This window comes from Dermacentor silvarum, chromosome 10, assembly GCF_013339745.2.
Source record: "Dermacentor silvarum isolate Dsil-2018 chromosome 10, BIME_Dsil_1.4, whole genome shotgun sequence".
Lineage (NCBI taxonomy): Eukaryota > Metazoa > Arthropoda > Arachnida > Ixodida > Ixodidae > Dermacentor > Dermacentor silvarum.
In genome coordinates this window covers 103,706,866-103,724,110 of record NC_051163.1, presented here as the reverse complement: position 1 = coordinate 103,724,110, position 17,245 = coordinate 103,706,866, and the positions used below count along the sequence as shown (strand labels likewise).

General features: G+C 46.9%; 1 protein-coding gene across 1 annotated transcript in view; it reads right to left on the bottom strand.

The window, feature by feature from the left end:
* Nucleotides 1-17,245, bottom strand: part of LOC119466399 (CAD protein-like) — a 127,622-nt gene that overhangs the window by 16,851 nt on the left and 93,526 nt on the right. The window contains exons 35-39 of the mRNA XM_049656788.1: nt 16,777-16,888; nt 10,798-10,929; nt 10,562-10,734; nt 5,692-5,833; nt 563-633 (exon numbers count right to left, since the gene is read on the bottom strand). Of these exons, the coding sequence (XP_049512745.1) occupies nt 563-633; nt 5,692-5,833; nt 10,562-10,734; nt 10,798-10,929; nt 16,777-16,888 (630 nt within the window). The remainder of the gene's footprint in view (nt 1-562; nt 634-5,691; nt 5,834-10,561; nt 10,735-10,797; nt 10,930-16,776; nt 16,889-17,245) is intronic.

Genomic DNA, 17,245 nt, shown 5'->3' with positions numbered 1-17,245 from the left:
TCCTTGCTTAAAGCCACGACTGACAGTAGGCCTACGCAACGCTAGAGCAGTTGATGCCGAGGAGAACGATGAAGAGTCTATCTAGTGTTGCTAGTTACAGAATGTGGCATTCGCTCATTAGTTGAATGAGAATAGAGTAACTAGGGCACCCAACAACCCCGTCAGCGTAAAAGTAAAGAGCGGCGCTGTGGTTAACGAAATAACCCATGTACGCTTTCCCTACCAATTCCTTAAATGCTATGCGTGATGAACAATGGATTGGATGTGATTGGATTTTTTTGCCAATGTGGCCAGACAAAGTGCTGGACGAGGATAGAAACGGGGCACAACTGCAATTTCCGGGAGATTTTCCTGCCAACTGTACAACCAAAAGCCTTCCGGATTATCCGGGAGATTTGGCATGTATGCAGTCCCTAGGGGGTCCGAAAAATTGGATGTTGACTGTAGAAAGGTAACCTAAAAATTGAGATATGCCTGCCTTAACAATTTGCGCAATGAACAAGGTAAATAAAATATTATGCGCCGTGATGCAAGAGCCACAAGGGAAGCATAAAAATCTCACCATAACAGCTCCAGGCTGTGGATGCCTCAGCACAACCACGTCACTGTAATTGGACATGATGGTGATGCTATCTGCAGAAGAGAATCGCAGTGATAAGACAAATGTATTATTCATAACGAGAGCAAGGCCATGAACTTGCTGCATAAACAAATAGTTAGGCGGTGTACAATACCGAGAGCACCAACACCATATTTCAGAGAAAAATTAACCACCAAACACACATCAATGACACATCCATGACAGCAAAGCAGCATGACTTAGGTTTTTCAGATGATTCTTGTTAATGTAAATTTTTAATGTAAATTTTTTTAATGTAAATTTTTGTTTTTGTTGATCTAGTTATCCAAACAAAAATGTGGGCTGATCCCGATGATAGTTCAGCCTAAAAATCGGGGCCGTTTCAGGAACTGGATGTGAAAAATTCCATTTAAAGCACTTTTCCCTAATGCTTTGTTTCAATGTAGCATGAAAGTGAAAGCTGTGAGATGGCATCTTACTCTTGAGACTGAGCAAATGAAGCTCCAATATGGAGGGACATTAGGCGTAAATTACGATCAACCCATTTGTACAATTGGCTGGCACAAGCTGCGGCTCTACAGCACCTTAATGCTTTGAAAAAGTACAGTTCAGAGGTTTAACACATTTATTGCAATAGCAATTACATGGACACCCCAGGCAAATTTTCACCGTTGCCGTGTTGTTTTGTATATATTTATGTATAAGTATGCGTTGTTCTTACTAGTTAGGTTACTAGTTACTAGTTAGTTCTTACATGCTAGGTAGATGCTATGCTAATCAACTGCCAAAGTTGCTCAAACAAGGTCTATGTTCTTGACTAAATTATAGCTCAGAATTTTTTAGGGCTGCAGTGCGCAAGTAAAAGTGAGGAAACATTTCTTTCACAGCGCATGCCTTTCGTCTTAAATCTACTGGCTATTAAAAAATGCAAATAAATATCAGTGCCCACAATCTGAAAATAATGTAAAAAAATTTAACTGGTGTCACTCTTTACGGGAAACGCAGTGGCACCTGTGCAATGCCATTACAGGCCCTACATGGCTGTCAAAGTTTTTATGGGTGCCAGAAATATTGGAGCACCCACATATGTCGCATCTGCGTATAGTCGCACCCGTGTATAGTTAGAACTCAGTCCGAAAAAGTTAAAGTGAAATGCTAAACTTTGCTATCACTGACAGTTGAAACTGCCAATTTTTGCAAAAATCTGCATTGTCCAGTTGGGCATTACTGTGGAAAGGGTTGAGGGGGGTCGAAGAGATTTGACCAAGTACAGTCAATGTCCGATTTTTCGGATTTCTAGGAGCCATGACAATGCCCGAAAAAATTAATGCATGCTTTTTCACTGCCCCAGGGGCTCAAATTGCCACGGGCACGTTCAAAATGGCTTTGAAAGCCTGCCTGCGTAGATTAGTAGGAGTGCGAATAGTGATTTTGAGACCAAATAAAATCCGTATTCAAAAGTGCCAAAAGTGAATCGAATCTAATAGTTTGTGAATAATGAACAGCCATTGTCACAACTAATATAAAATTATGTTCACATCGTAGTATTTTTTAAAGTCAGCAAGTTTCTGTCATTAAATAGAACGGTATGAAGTGTTATTTATTAAAAGCACAAATGGCGCATTAGGAGCAAACAAGTAGTTTCTTCACATGCACATGACTCTTCAGAGAGTGTGAATGATCGCTGTATATCCTGTAAGGTATGGCTATCTAAGCGACCTAGCCTGCTCTATCACGCAAGTTATGTTTTATGTCTATACTATGTCCACGGAGGTGAACATTTAACATACTATTGCTCCAATTTTATGTTTAATTGGATTCAGTTGATGCTTTGAAATATTCGAAAAATATTTGCATTTACGAATAGTGACTCTTCATTTGAATAGGACACCATTCGATTCGTTACTTGCAAGTATTGAATATTCGCACACCCCTACTTATTAAGCGCATTGGCGCTTGTACTGCGACAGGAGACAATGGATGCACACATGTACAGTCGACCACAAATATATTTAACTCGAAGGAGATTGCGAAACAATGTAGCGATAATATGAAATATAAAATATGCCTATCTGAAGCTTATCTGAAAGCTCCGCACATCTCAGACAGACTACCGAGATGGTAATAATTGGGAATTTACTGATTTGTTACTCCAAGGCTACGTCGAATGCACAAAAGCCGCTCAGAGAACAAATAGAGTGCCATCCACGCTTCCTTGTGGGACATGCGTATCAGACCAGAAAGACTTTTGCAACTCTTAAAGCAAAGTGGCAATCCTCTTTCCAATAACAAACAGCCGCAGCTAGTACATTTCAATGCATGGCAATTCTTTTCCCTATCAGCAGAACTTACCACATTATTGGCGGTGTTGCAGGTAAGCTTACTAAAGCAAATGCATCATTATGGAGTGCAAACACAACCCTTCCTGCACGAGCCACTGATATTTTGAGAGACACACCTTGGCAATTTTTACTCCTGCCATTCAGACTCATTGTCTTATGTGACAGTATTTGCCAAAACAATTGCGTTTTGTTGGCATGAATATTTCCGAGTACGTGAGAAGCAATTTTGGGCGCATTAGGAGAAGTGCACTTGCAGGGGCACAGTATTCAGTATAAGCATAGAGCAGTGCTCTACGTTTAGATGGTATTTCCAAGGTGATGTTACAACTGTTCGATATAAGCAATAATTCGATATATCCATGTTTGATACATCCAGGTATAATTAAGGAATAGTACATACTGCATCCCATGACAGCGGCCCCTTTCCATTCTTGGTATGCTTCACTACAATACACTGCATATGCTTGATGTTGACACATCTGTATTGTGGCAAAGCAGACTTTTGGGAACCGGCATTAGACAACACTTGACCTTCGCCCTGCACTCCACGCTTCGAAGCCATCGGCGAGGACAACAAAGGTGCCATTACTAACGGCAGCAAATTATTTTAATGAAAAATACGGCACCAACCAGTAGGCGGCTTGGTAGCGAACGTCAAAGCAGCTAGGCCTAGCATTGCAGTGACGGCTACCAGCATATTGGCATGCAAGAGCGCTGGTTTGAGGATGAGGGATAATAAAAGCGATGGCAGAGGTGGCTTCGATTAATGGTGTTTCGGACCGGTGGTCACCGAAAAGTCAGGAAAATCATACGGCGAACGATTTCAGTGTCCCAAATTTTAGACACCCTTATACATTGGTGCAATGGGAGTACGTACATGGCAGTGCCACGAAAGGCGTCCGAATTATTGGGCATGTCCTAAAAATCTGTCAACAGTACACTGATGTCATAACTCAGGCAACATGCATTTCGATTTGTACTACTATTGGGTCCCATAACAACCTGCCAAACAAAAAAAATCACAGCATATCCACGAGGTGAATGATGATGAGTGGGCGAAGCTCCGGAGGGAATCATTGGATCTCCCGCTTAAGGGGACGCTAGCACAAACGCGTTAGAAACGTGCAGTACTCTCTAGTAAGGGGGAGCGGCCACAGCGTCTTACGCAGCCATTTACACATGCCGGAACGTGCACCGCGTTTGCCGACGCCATCACATGACTGCTGAGAGAGTATACCCCCCCTATTCATAAACGCTCCTCGACTTGAACTTGACTTGCCACCGCTTTGGGCAGCGCGTTCGAAACGCGTTGAAGGTAAGGCGCAGAGGCCACAGCGTCTTACACCAGCTTCTTACACGGGCCGTAATGCACTAGCACAAACGCGTTAGAAACGCGGCCTTTCGTTAATGTTGGGTATTTATTGCCATCGTGGTGCGTGTGTCCATGTCAGCTTCGTGGCGTAGTGGGCTAACGCCGCGCGCTCGGAAGCGAGGGGTCCCTGGTTCGATTCCGCGCTACGGACACAACTTAGGAATTTTTTTTCTCATTTTTCTCAGACTGGTTACACACTACTGGTTACACACTACTACTACGACGACGGGGACGAACGGGTGCCGCTATAAGGAGCTTCGCCCCTAAAAATTCTTTATTACACACAAACTTAAGCACTTAGCATCACTGCCACTATGTTATAGCGAGTAGTCAGTGGCACAAAAATAAGTGCCAATGAATACTAACTGCATAGACCTCATAATGCACTCCGAGAGAAAGCAGGTTCTCAAATACATATTAAGACACTTAACATGCTCACTGCGGCAGCACTTTTTAAGTCTCGATTCCTGTGCATCGTAACCCACTGGTGAGTCACCAGGAAGTTGTGCTCCTTTGAAACTTCCCGAAAGTAGAAAGAGATGGCACAGTGATACAACATATCAGAAGCAACAAAAATCTGTCCTTTCCATTGATCCCTACTGCTTGAGCGCTGCAGGAAAGCCCTGCACAGGGGGCATGACTATAGTGATTTACCCGTGATTCACGTCTCAGTAAATGTGTTAATGTATGCCTAAATGTGTATGCCGAATGCCTACATGTGTAAGGCTATGCATTAATTTAGATTGATTGTGGTCCTGCACCCAAAGCACAGTACGTGAGTGTTTCTGAATTCCACCCCCAATGAAATGTGGCTGCCGTGCTTGGGAATCAAACGAGGTCCCAACGTGCTGGAAAGCACAACGCCATAGCCACTTAGCCAATCTTGAGAGTACCTAACATTAGATGCTACCAGGGCAATCATGCACACGTTCGGGCACAAACAGTCCAACATGTTAGGCAAAGGTAAGTTTATGTGGCCGGTGTGCATATGATGCTTTCAGCAAAAGCAGGTGCGACACGGCAAAAAAGGCGCACGAATGCACGTCAAGTTTTCTGCAAAGACACAGAGGTGTCATCTGTTACCTTTCACTGAAGCAGTGACAGATGGCACCACCATTCGTTTGCAGTAAAATCTCAATTTTTTTTAGTGCCACCGCTAAGATGCACACTACGGCTTAACTGTGAACAACACAGGCAAGTATTGCTTACAAACGTGGCTTTAAACTGAACCCACTGCACAATGCCAAATCTGAAAGGACATCAGCAAACGATTTGGCTGGAATAGTATACACCCGGCTCTCTCATTTGAGCAAGTCAGTACAGAGACACTATGATACTAGAAGAATGTCATCATTTTCCTGAAGTGCCAAGGCTGGCTCAAGATAGCCATACGTTACCTTCAAGAGTCTCGCCCTTCTGCGTCGACGATGTGGCCTGGTCCATGTGGATGACCGAGCCTCCGAGCCGTTGCATGGCAGCGGCAAAGCTACACGACGTCCGTGTGCTCACCTCATAGAAAACCGAGGCCATCACCTTGCCCTGGTGAACAGAAGGAAGGGAAACGTCACCTTGTAAGTGCCTAGACTGTCGAACAGTCACACTAAATCATTCTTGAAATCTAGGCTTGTTGTCAATACATTGTGAATAAACAACTAATCCTAAGACGACAAGAACGGGGCCAATGCACAAATGCAGTGTCGTGTTCAAGCGCTTCTATTTTTTTTTTTCTTGCACTGCTTCGGGCTGTCCAGAGGGCCCGCGGTGGCTCCTCCCCCGTAAGGGGGTCTCGGAGTCGCACCTCAGGACCTGAATAAAGTTCATTGTCTGTCAGTTTGACGGCTTGCATGCCAATAATGTTGCAGTCAAACTTGGAAACACCATGTGCCTAAGAGCTCTTTTTGAAAGAAAGAGATGCTTGTTCCTGATCCTCGATACTAGGCTGGTAGCCCAAAGGACACCTGCCTTACATCACAGCCTGGTGGCTTGCATGAGTGAGATTTACCCATGTGCCTGAGGACACACCGTGTCCTACCTGAGTTCCCCAAGCTGAGCAGCAAAGTCTCCCACTGCTCGGCCGTAGTTATGATGTGTGTAGTGTTAGTGCGGTGAGTGTTGGTGGGTGTAGCTTTCGGGCATGCCCAGATGATGTGATCGAGGTCAGCGCGGGCCTCGCAGGCTTTGCAGAGTGGGGAGTATGCATCGGGGTAAATTCGGTGGTATAGCACGGGGTTTGGGAAAGTTCGCGTCTGAAGTAGTCGCCAAGTGGTGGATTGTGATTTATTCAGTGTTTTGTGTGCTGGTGGGTAGCGTAATCGCTCTCTGCAGTAGTGGAGGAGGATTTCTCTGAATGTGACCATGCGGTCGCGCGCGTGTCCGCGGTGCAGAACTAAGGGCTCATCAGGACTGGAAGATGCAGGAGACGGATGATGCGCCTGGTGTGCGAGAGCTCGGGCGGCATCGTGGGCGGCTTCGTTTCCAGCCAGACCCGAATGACCAGGGGCCCAGATGATCTGTACGCGGCGTTGCCTTGAGGCGGGAGTGTCGGAAAGTATTTTCTGTGCTTGGGGTGCTATGAGTCCTCTTGTATAGTTGCGAATGGCCGTTTTTGAATCGCTGATGATGTAGTGTGCATTGGTAGAGGCATAAGCCAAGGCGATGGCCGTTTCCTCTCCTTCTTCGGGTTGAGTGGCGAGTATTGATACGGCCGCGGCGAGGTGGTACTGCGAGCCCGCGACTACGGCGACCGCCATGGCGTTCTGGTGGGGGTATTCCGCGGTGTCCACGTAGGCTACATCTGCGGCGTGGTCGTAGCGCTTTTGTAGATGTTTAGCTCTGTCTGCACGTCGCTCCTGATTGTGTTCTGGGTGCATATTACGAGGTATGGGCGATATAACTAACTGAGCGCGAATGTTTGGAGGGACGGGTACTTTTGGTCCGAATTGGGTGGTGTAGGTTATGCCTAGGGTGCGCAGAATGTGTCTGCCCGTGGTGGAGTTGGCGAGTCGTTCATATTGGCTTATACGCTGAGCTTCAATAAGCTCGTCTATGGTATTGTGAAGGCCGAGGGCATCCAGTTTCTCGTTAGATGTGGAAATTGGAAGCTGTAGGGCTTGCTTATAGGCCCTCTTAATCATGGTGTTGAGTTTGAGCTTGTCAGTCGCATTGAGGTGAAGGTACGGGGCGACGTAGGTGATCCTGCTAAGGGCGTAGGTGGTTACCAGACGAATGAGGTTGTTTTCTTTCATGCCGTGATGTCGATTTGCGATGCGTGCTATGAGGCGAGTTGTTTGGTGTACATGACTATCTAATTGCTTGAGCATCTCCGTGTTTCTGCCGTTTTGTTGGATGCGTAAGCCAAGGATATGGATGCTAGGCACTGTAGGTATGAGTTGCTGATGCACGTGGAGTTGTATCTAGGGGGGATGAGGGTCTGGGCGTCGACCTCCCCACGTAGGCCTGTATAGAAGGAGCTCCGATTTCTGTGGGGAGCAACCAAGGCCGCGTGGTTCTACGTATGCAACAACCTCGGGGACACACCAGGTGTCTATAAACCTTGAGTTCTGGGATATATATGAAACCCAAGCAGTGGTGCCTGGTACCTTGTTTACAAGTGTAATGGCACATAAAATGTGTCAACTTCGGTCACTAGCCAAGTCAAAGTGGGGGAGGGGGCAAAAAGCTAGGAATTCATGTTTCGGAACTCTTACATGTTCCTTGTTGAAAGGCCCTGGTTTAATTTCAACCACCTGGAGTTCTCCTAAAATGAACCCAAAGCTTGGTAGCTAGACAAGTGCATTAGCATTCAACCCCATTGAAACGTGGCCTTGAGTCTGGGGATCACAATCCCAGGAAAAACGCAAAAAATAAAAAATAATTAAAAAATAATGTAGATACCACGCACTGTGGGAATCGGTGTAAGCGAAGCTCTCTGTAGTGTTTGTGTTAATTGACGGTAAATGGTGGCGATGTCGATGGCGAATGCTCAAGTTATTGAGCGCTTGGTGCAATATGAAAGTGGGGAGGTGATGTTGCCCTTGCCTGCACCACTTGTGTTTGTCCACGTAGTACACAGAACACACAGTGGGACGTGTTTGCTTGAAGTGTTGTTGCGGACCATTGTCCATAGCCTGTGAGAAGGTTAGCACTGTCATCGCCTAAGGCTTCATTCACACAGTCATCAAACGTTCCGTCACGTCACTGTCACGGCACCGGTTTGCGTCATGGGAGAGGGTTTCCGAGTTGCTTTCTGCTGAAAAACCAGTCGCCGGCGGCTCTACGTGCCCCTACAAAACGGACCAATCAGAAATTAAGAAGCCTTCACTCAAGACAGCCATTTTCTGAAGGTGGCAACAGCAGCGGCTAGCGGCCAGTCGTATCTCAATTACAGTTGTTTACAATGATATTGATATTGTGTTGGTAATGCACTATTAAACAATTTATTCTTAGTTTACTGCAAACATTATACCAACATGAAATTATTTACCTGATTCAAAGCATGATGTAGTTTATATTTCTCTTGGTTTAGGTAGACATGGGACCGGTCAGTCAACACTGTACAAAACCATGCCGCTGTCGACATCACCATCGCCGTCGCCTATTCATACACTGCTCCGTCGCGCCTGCTGTATGTTTTTTTTGAGGCGACGGTGACATGCCAGAACGTTTGACAGCTGTGTGAATGAGGCCTAACACTGCACATCACATTGTAGCATAATTGTTAAAATTTAATTAAATCATGCTGCTTTACGTGCCAAAACCAGAATCTGTATATCAGGCACGCCGTAGTGGGGGACTCCACCTGGGTTTCTGTAATGTGCACCTAAAGCAAAGTACACGAGCGTTTTTGCATTTCACCTCTCATAGAAATGTGGCCACCATGGTCGCGATCAAGCCTACAACCTTGAGCAACATCATAGCCACTGAGATACCGCGTCAGGTACAGGAGTATTGATTTGCTATTGATATGATATGTATTGATTTGATATTGTCATCTTGACGCTGTGGCACTTCACTGCACGTTTGCCTCTGCACGCCCTGTGTCAGTTCTCCGCAGGACAAATTTGCCTGATGTTTATTTTTTCAGAAATAGCGGGAACTTATCGCACCGTACCTTGAATTAATGTTTCCCCACTTAGTCCTCAACTATTGCCCTGTGTAGTAGTAGCTTTTTTATTATTGAAGAGGCCCTAAACGACGCGTGCTTTCCAACGTTGCATTGCCTCTCTCCTGTGCTGTATAGGCGAACTGTCGCGAGCGAAGAGGGTTAAAGTTTTCATTCACTGGTTTCACGACTGCATTGATGGCTGAATGGGTAGGGCATGCTGTTCCACCCATGCTCTGACTCCTCCCTCTGCTCCCTATCCGAACTCCTGTGCTTGAGTACAAAGGCAAGCACAGCAGCCTCTGCATTGCTTTTGTGGGTAGAGGGCATTGTGATAACTCCTGGGAGCTTCAGAGGGCATTGTGGCCATGCTTCCCCTAAGTGAGGCATGCTTTTTTACATTGCCTATCACTTCTTCCACATTCCTACCATGTCCTCACAACCACCTCCCGATGCAGTGTGCAGGACATCGACAGCAGCAGCAGTGGAAAGTCCAAGGAAGAGGCAAAGACAGCTTTGCTTTAAAAGTTGGAAGGTTATTCAACCTATAGTTGAGGCTGATGAAAGACTAGTCTTCCTAGCTGAGTTGGGGGTGAGAATGGGGTGTGTGAAACAATTTACTGTTGAAGTCGCGCTGGACCGACAGCTCATCAATATCAACTAGAGGTTGAATTGCTTTCTAACTTTTTGTCATTAGTTATCCACATTGGCATCATAACCAATTTTTGCAACAAGGCTGCGAATTTTAGGCCTTTTGATTTTACTACATATTATCACCATCGCCATCAACTCTGTCTTTAGACTGAACTACTTTTGGGATCAGACCACGATGGCAGCTAGAAACCGATGTTGAAAACAGACATACCCAATATAAAAAAAATGGCGGTAACTTGCCAAACAATGCTTCAAAATCAAATTCTGGCGTTTAATGTCCAAAGCAACATACAGGCCATAAGGAGCACTGTAGTGGAGAAGCTCCGTATTAATTTTGTTCAGCTGGAATTCTTAAGACATGCACCTAAACCAAAGTGCACGAGCGTCCCTAAGTTCCACCCTCATTAAAATGTGGCTGCAGCGGCTAGTAACTGAATCCTATTCATCAGCAGTAGAACATCTATAACCACTGAACCACTACAACGGGCACAGCCACAGTGATTATTACCCACCTTAAGCACGTGGTCGAGAGGACGGTCCTTTTGCACAAAGATGCTGAAGGCATGCGCCAAGTTGAACAGCGAGTGCATCTGGTCCTTGGAGAACATGTCGGCGGTCAGAATGTGTCTTCCCTGCAGTGCGTTAGGAATGTCTGGAAGGCTCCACAAAAGGGATGCTGTGCCCCCTGCGGCGGTCCCACCAGAAGCGCTCATAAGTGGACTGACACTACGCAGTGATGACACTGCACCTGGCGCAGATGTCGTGCCCAGTCGCGTTCCTGGTGCTGCTTCATCGGACGAGCTTGCCGCTGCCCCTATGCCGGTTGGCACCAGCAGTCTATCTGGGAGGCCCAACTCTTGAAACATCTTGTTGTACATCTCTGCCAAATGAGAAATAAATGAAAGCTTTAAATCTTTACATAAGCAAAAGGAGTCGCTTGCATTCTCCTAACAAGTCATCTGGGGCAGCTGGCTAACTGGGCAAAAACAACTGTTTATAGTGTTAAGAATAACCGTGCTGAACCATTTCGGTGTCACTGACGTAATGGTATGTTTCCGTATTTCTGTCCCACCATGTCACTGACGTACTTGTGCGTTCTCCGCTCTCTCCAGTCGAGTGTGCGTAGTAACACGAAGTTGGCGATCTCCGAGGTAGTTCTACCATCTGAGGTATATTTCTAGATGAGTATATGCTCATTTCTCTGGCATTCCTCCATACGGGTGTTTGTTGGTGCACCCGTAGTAGATAAAAGACGACTTTGTACACCGCTACCACCGCGGTTATCAGTTCAACTACAGTGTAGACCGCTTATAACGTAAGTCGCCGGAGCCGTGAATATCCGCACTATAAGCGGTGCTGCACTATAACTAAAGCAACAATTTTCAAGGCCCGCACATATGCAAAACATGTGCACCGAGCCACCACGCGTATGCGACAGTCGAGGAATGCGGCTAGAACGTTTGCATTGAATTTACAGTCGAATCTCGTTAATTCAAACCAAATCACGCGGTGGCGCCTCCGACTGACATTGCTCCGGCACCGCCATAGAGTAAAAGCTTAGGAGAAACCCCTCAAGGCTCAATGTCGCGCGCGAACAAAAAATAAAGAAAAAAAGAAAAAAATGCGGCGAAAATTTCACCCTCTCTCAAATGGCAAGGTCACCGATTCTGCATTGCGCCGGAACATGCGTGTACGTGCCGACGTCTCAGCCACGTTACCGTAGCCACGCGTACAAAATGGCAGTGAACCCTTCTTTCTCCTTTATGCTTCCTCTACTTTCTTGTCACATATTGACCTTGCACGCTGCAGCTACGGCACAGAGGGAAGCAGTGGCGGTGTCCCAGGCCGGCCAACGAAACTGCCCACGCCGGCAAACGCCCGCTTCCCGATAACGGCAAAAAACAAAACTTCGGGGAGCTGGCGCAGTGCCGGCTGGAGCGGCGGGCGCGCACGGTGACAGTCGAAAGTGAGGAAGCTACGAGGGAGGGCGAGGGGAGCCACCGAAGTGGCGGAGTTGCCGAGGCGAAATCCGCTGCCCTGCTGCCCTCCTCCCTCACATTTCACAGTCTCTGCGTGCGCCCTTCGCAGCGCTGTGCCGGCGCCGCCCGCTCCCTGAAGTTTCGTTTACTGCCGTTATCGTGAAGCGAGCGTTGGATGGCGTTGGCAGTTTCGCGGCCCTCGCTTGCAATGCGTGCCGTGATATTACACGACTCGCACTCAAGATTCTGGTTTCAGCCTCACTAGCTGTTCGTTCGCACCTCGTGCCCTTCTCCTCCACTTCGTCTCTTTCTTCCTCGAGCACTCCTTGGAGCGCCCGTTTGAGGGGAGCGTTCGCTGTCTCCACTGACTTCCATACTCCCAGGCAGCCGCACTGTAACCGGTATTTTGTTTCCCGCAACTGCACTACAGTGCAGTCCACTTATAACGATACCGAGAAAAACGAGAAATCCGATCGTTATAACCGATTATCGCTATATCTGGACTGCGAAAAAAAAAAAAAAAAAAAGCCGAATATACCTTTGCAGTCCCGAAACCGAAACTGACACTTGCGATAAAAAATCGGCGTCGTAGAAAGTAGGCCGTGAAAAATGAAACTTTTATTTATACCTCTAAATAGCGTCTCACTCGTTAGGCACGCTGAAATAAAAATCTGCACTTGCTTTCGCGGAAGTTTCGGAGTCACAACCGTCGTGTGCATCGCGTCCATCTGCTGCGCGAACACTGGCGGCATAATTTAGCGTGCATGAATTCAATGAGCGACTCGATCGACGATGTTGCACTTTGGTTGAACCTCGGGGTCGGTGTCAAAGGCGGGCAATTGTCAGTCTCGTTGTCACTGCTGCTACTGTCATCGCCCCCGTTGCACAACGCCGCCGTCTGTCGTGACAACGATCGCCCCGTCGGAGTTCTCTTCGCAGAACGAGGCAGCACTATTTTCACTCAGAAGCTCCTCCATCGATCGAAGCACCACCTATTTCATCGTCAGTAGCGACGTGCTCCCAGAGATCGGACACCACCGTGTTGGTTTCGCCCATGGGGTTTTCGTCGTGGCGCACGAAGCCCGCCTTTTCCGTTGATCGGCATGGACACTGCTTCTAGCCTTCATGATCGTGGCACGCTCCCGGTTTTCATAATCGTCATATAATCCAATGCGCGAGCTCGTACTTCAAGTCTTGCAAAATTTGCAGCTTCGTCTCGAGAGACGCAGCTTTGCGCTTTGACGGCGCACCTCCCGCTGCTTCCGCGGTGCATAGGCCGCGCAGGCGCCGCTTGCTTATCGCTTTCTCCCCCCTCTTGCAAAGTTAGTTTCGTCTCAAGGGGTGCACCTGCCGCTGCTTCCGTTGAGAGAGAGCGCGGCAGGGAGCGCAGGCGCCCCTCGCCAGAGGAGGCGTTGCCTTCGCTTATCGCCTTTCTTCCGCCCTCTGCTCGCGCGACCGCCGGGGACGCGGGGGTTTAGCGGGGGTTAAAGTGCGCGGGGGTGAAGCAGCTGGCGCCATCTTGTGCACGCTGCACCAACTTGCGATGCTCTCCCACGGCCGGACTAGAGGGGCGGCACACGCGAGTGCGCGTGTGCCGCCCCTCTAGTCCGGCCGTGGCTCTCCGTGGCTTTCGCAATCGGCGCGCGGGCGGGATGCGCTGCGCGGTAATGGCGGCAGATACGAACTCGCGTAGGCAAACTTTTCGCCCCGTCTCGGTTAAGGGCAACGTAGGAACGCAATTTTCACGATTATTCTGCATGAAAATCACTGCCCAGAAGCAAAATTTCAATCGTTATATCCGATATGCGGTGAATAATATATCGTTATATACGGTTTTTTTTCTCATAGCCCGAATGCATAAGTTGATACTCTTAGGTCGACTCATCGTTATAACCGATATATCGTTATATGTGGTATCGTTATATGTGGACTGCACTGTATAAGTGATACGTGTATACATGGAGTGCTATGGGAAAATTAACGGGAGTCTCAAAAGACCACACAATATCCGATCCTGCACTATAAGCGGTTACGTTATAAGTGGTCTATACTGTATTCGCGCCGCAGCGTAAGGCAACCCTCTTGTGTGCTTGTGCCATTTGTCATCTCTTACTTTTTTTACCCTGACATGGCGGCACTATTACGGACCATACTAAGAGTGGATTTTCTAATAATCGTGTCTTTTTTTCCCTAATGCATAACCGAAAACAAACCGTTATGTTCGATTTATAATATCTGAGAAAAAAATGCGATGCTGGGGGTGCGTCACCTCTGAAAAAACACAACACTGAAAGGGTCAACAGGAGAACCTAGTTACCATATTTACTCGAATCTAACGCGCACTTTTTTTAACAGCGGAGCTGGTCTTAGTCCAGTGTGCGCCGTCCATGACGGCTGTCATGCAGGAGCAGATCCAAAGAGGTCACGTGACCCGCTTGCGTTTCATGTGACCTCTCCGTTCTAAGTTGTAATTATTTGAGGAGCTAGAATCATTAGGTAGTTTTATTTCAGCTAACAATTGCCACTGTCTTGCATCAATCTAACAATGCCAGAATGAAGAGCAAAAGGAAATTATAATAGCCGCCTTTCCATTCATTGTTATGATGCTCTCCGTCTAGAGACTGCCAGGTCACAGGAGTTTTGTATAATGCCCCATCTTACCTTCCCTCTTATAGCAGCGAATCAAAGTACATAAGCCCCTGACTTAATTGTGAGGCAAGATTAATTCCTCGTAGTGGTATCAGAACCACATATTAAAATGACACCTCTGGTCGCATAACCCACTACGTGAGATTCATACAATTATCACAATTATTGTAATGCAGCTATCGTAATATAAAGTCAATGATGCAATATGATATCAGTGCATGATTACGACTTTTTTTCTACTGCTGAGTGATTTTCACACACCCAGTTAATGTTTCCTGCTATCACAGAGATTAAGGACTGATCAACACATTGTGAAAAGTCACGAAAGGGTAGTATTCAGGTCTTGCTGCTGCCATTTCATCCGTTTAAAACGAGATAAAATGATTTTTGCGATGTTCATGAAACATGAAGTGATAACAAAATTTATATAATTGTGGCAAGCGCACAGTCGCACATCGCGTGCTCGACACGGGCATTCACTGATCTTACTACAGCACAAATACTACAAGGCTAAATGCTTTGTACGCCTGCAGAAAATGCAGACAGGCGTTTACGACAGTGCCTACAGCCACGGAAGAAGCTTCCTTTAAAGATATTCACACCGTACAGGCACATGTAAACACGTAGTGCCTCGCAAACGACATGCGGTGCAACCCACACGATTCGTGGTTCAGCCAGTGCCCACCAGGTGCAGACTCTGCTCGATCTTGCAGCCAATACTTCACACAACAGCAAAGAGGGCAAGAGGGACGCAGTAAATGTAACTGTCGCAGTAAGTCATGATGCCCTGTTATGCTGCGTCACCTGGTTCACTCAGTAATGGGCACGTCTGCTTCAAATAAACTTCATTGCAACTGACACTCTTTCTTGTCCTTGTTTTTTCACTTTGGTTCGTGTCTTAACACATCGAAATAAATGTGGTTGAGCTGGGGAGTTCGGCGACTGTGATTGGGGACAAAATACGAGGAATGGAAGCAACCTGGGGCCTCAGATTTTGTGCTGCAGTGTCAAGAACTCTAAATAAAATCCCCTTCTCTCACATGGCCTCCCTCGATGGAGACCTGTTGTTGCTACTGTCGGACTGAGTAGAATCTGATTCATCCACATGTGGGAAGAAGCAGTGGGCCATAGCGACTCTTCTCGAAAGGTCGGCCAACTTGGCCCCTAGGGTTCGTGTACACATCTGATCTTTTGTTACAATCCCTATTTTCCTGCTTGGCGTTTGTTTTCTGAGTACTTTTTTGTGGGGACACATGATACAGAGCTTGCAGAACTGGCAGTGATGCCCTGTGTTACGCGACTTCTGGCAACTCTGGACAGCATATTGTATATCTGGGTGTCATGCCATGTCCAAAGCAGGCAGCTTATTTGGCAGCAACGTTGGTGCTGCAATTCCAGTTGGAAGTCTTATCAGCTTACCAGAAAGTGACAGCCACTCATGTAATGCAACCTCCGCTAGCAGAGGTCACTTGTGGCTTTAACTCTTGTAATGGTATTTTTATAAGATGCCCTAAAACGTCAAATACAGCTTGCATGTTTCTTGGTATGTTTTCAAGTGCCTATAAATGCATAGCGAAAGACATGGTAGCATCCACAGTACCACACTCCTACATTTGTGCCAAGCTACAGTTTAAAACAACATTCAAGTGCCAAGAAAATCCAATTGTCATGTTCTCATGGCACAAAGAACATGTTCCCATGGTACAATATTGGCCGCAACAATTTACTCCGCTCTACTGGGTGTCTGCGCTGAAAAGAAAAGTAATGCAAAATCGAGGCGGAAGAAAAAAAAAAAAAGAAATGAAAAAAAGTGAGCCATTGCATCCGCCTGCGTGCCATGCTTTACACGGCACAGCTTTGTCACCCTATGCATCGTGGTCCTCGCGCGCCCCTCGTCTGTCTTCCTTCCATGAAACGACTGCACCGACGTCGGAGGGGTGGAAAGGAGACTGGAGAGGGGGCGTGCAAGGCTGGCGATGCAACAAAAGCGTGCGACGAGTGCTGCCTGCTATTTGAATAAACCTGTCAGCTATTTTCAATAAACAGCAAATTATCTAACTCTTGCATTCTTAGAACTTCGGTTCAAACGGCGTCTTTACCTGTGGTTAAAGATTTGACGGAGTTCTTCCGCCAGTGGCCTGGCTTCCCTACTGCAGGGCCTGTGACATTAAACGTCTCCGAAACACTAGAGCTTCCTTTTTCAGGTGACGCCTGAAACAAACAAGAAATAATCGGTTCCAGCTTAGACAGTTATAATGCAAAGTCCCCACCACATCAAAACATTACCACACTTTTCTTTCGAAACAATGGGGCCACCATGGACAAATATTTTAATTAAAACCCCGTATTCAGCAGCCAAATTGCACCGCTAGCAACTCTGTATGCTTATACATGCCTCCACTCAACACCCTACCTTAAAAGAAAAGTGAAGGCATGTGCTGCCTCCAGACCGAAGTGTTCACAGCATATCAACGATGCTCCCTGGCAGTCCTCAAATTAGAATTTCACAACCGCGTACGCCCAAGCATCTATCGGGACACTGGTACTGAGGCACGTTTCTCGAGCAAA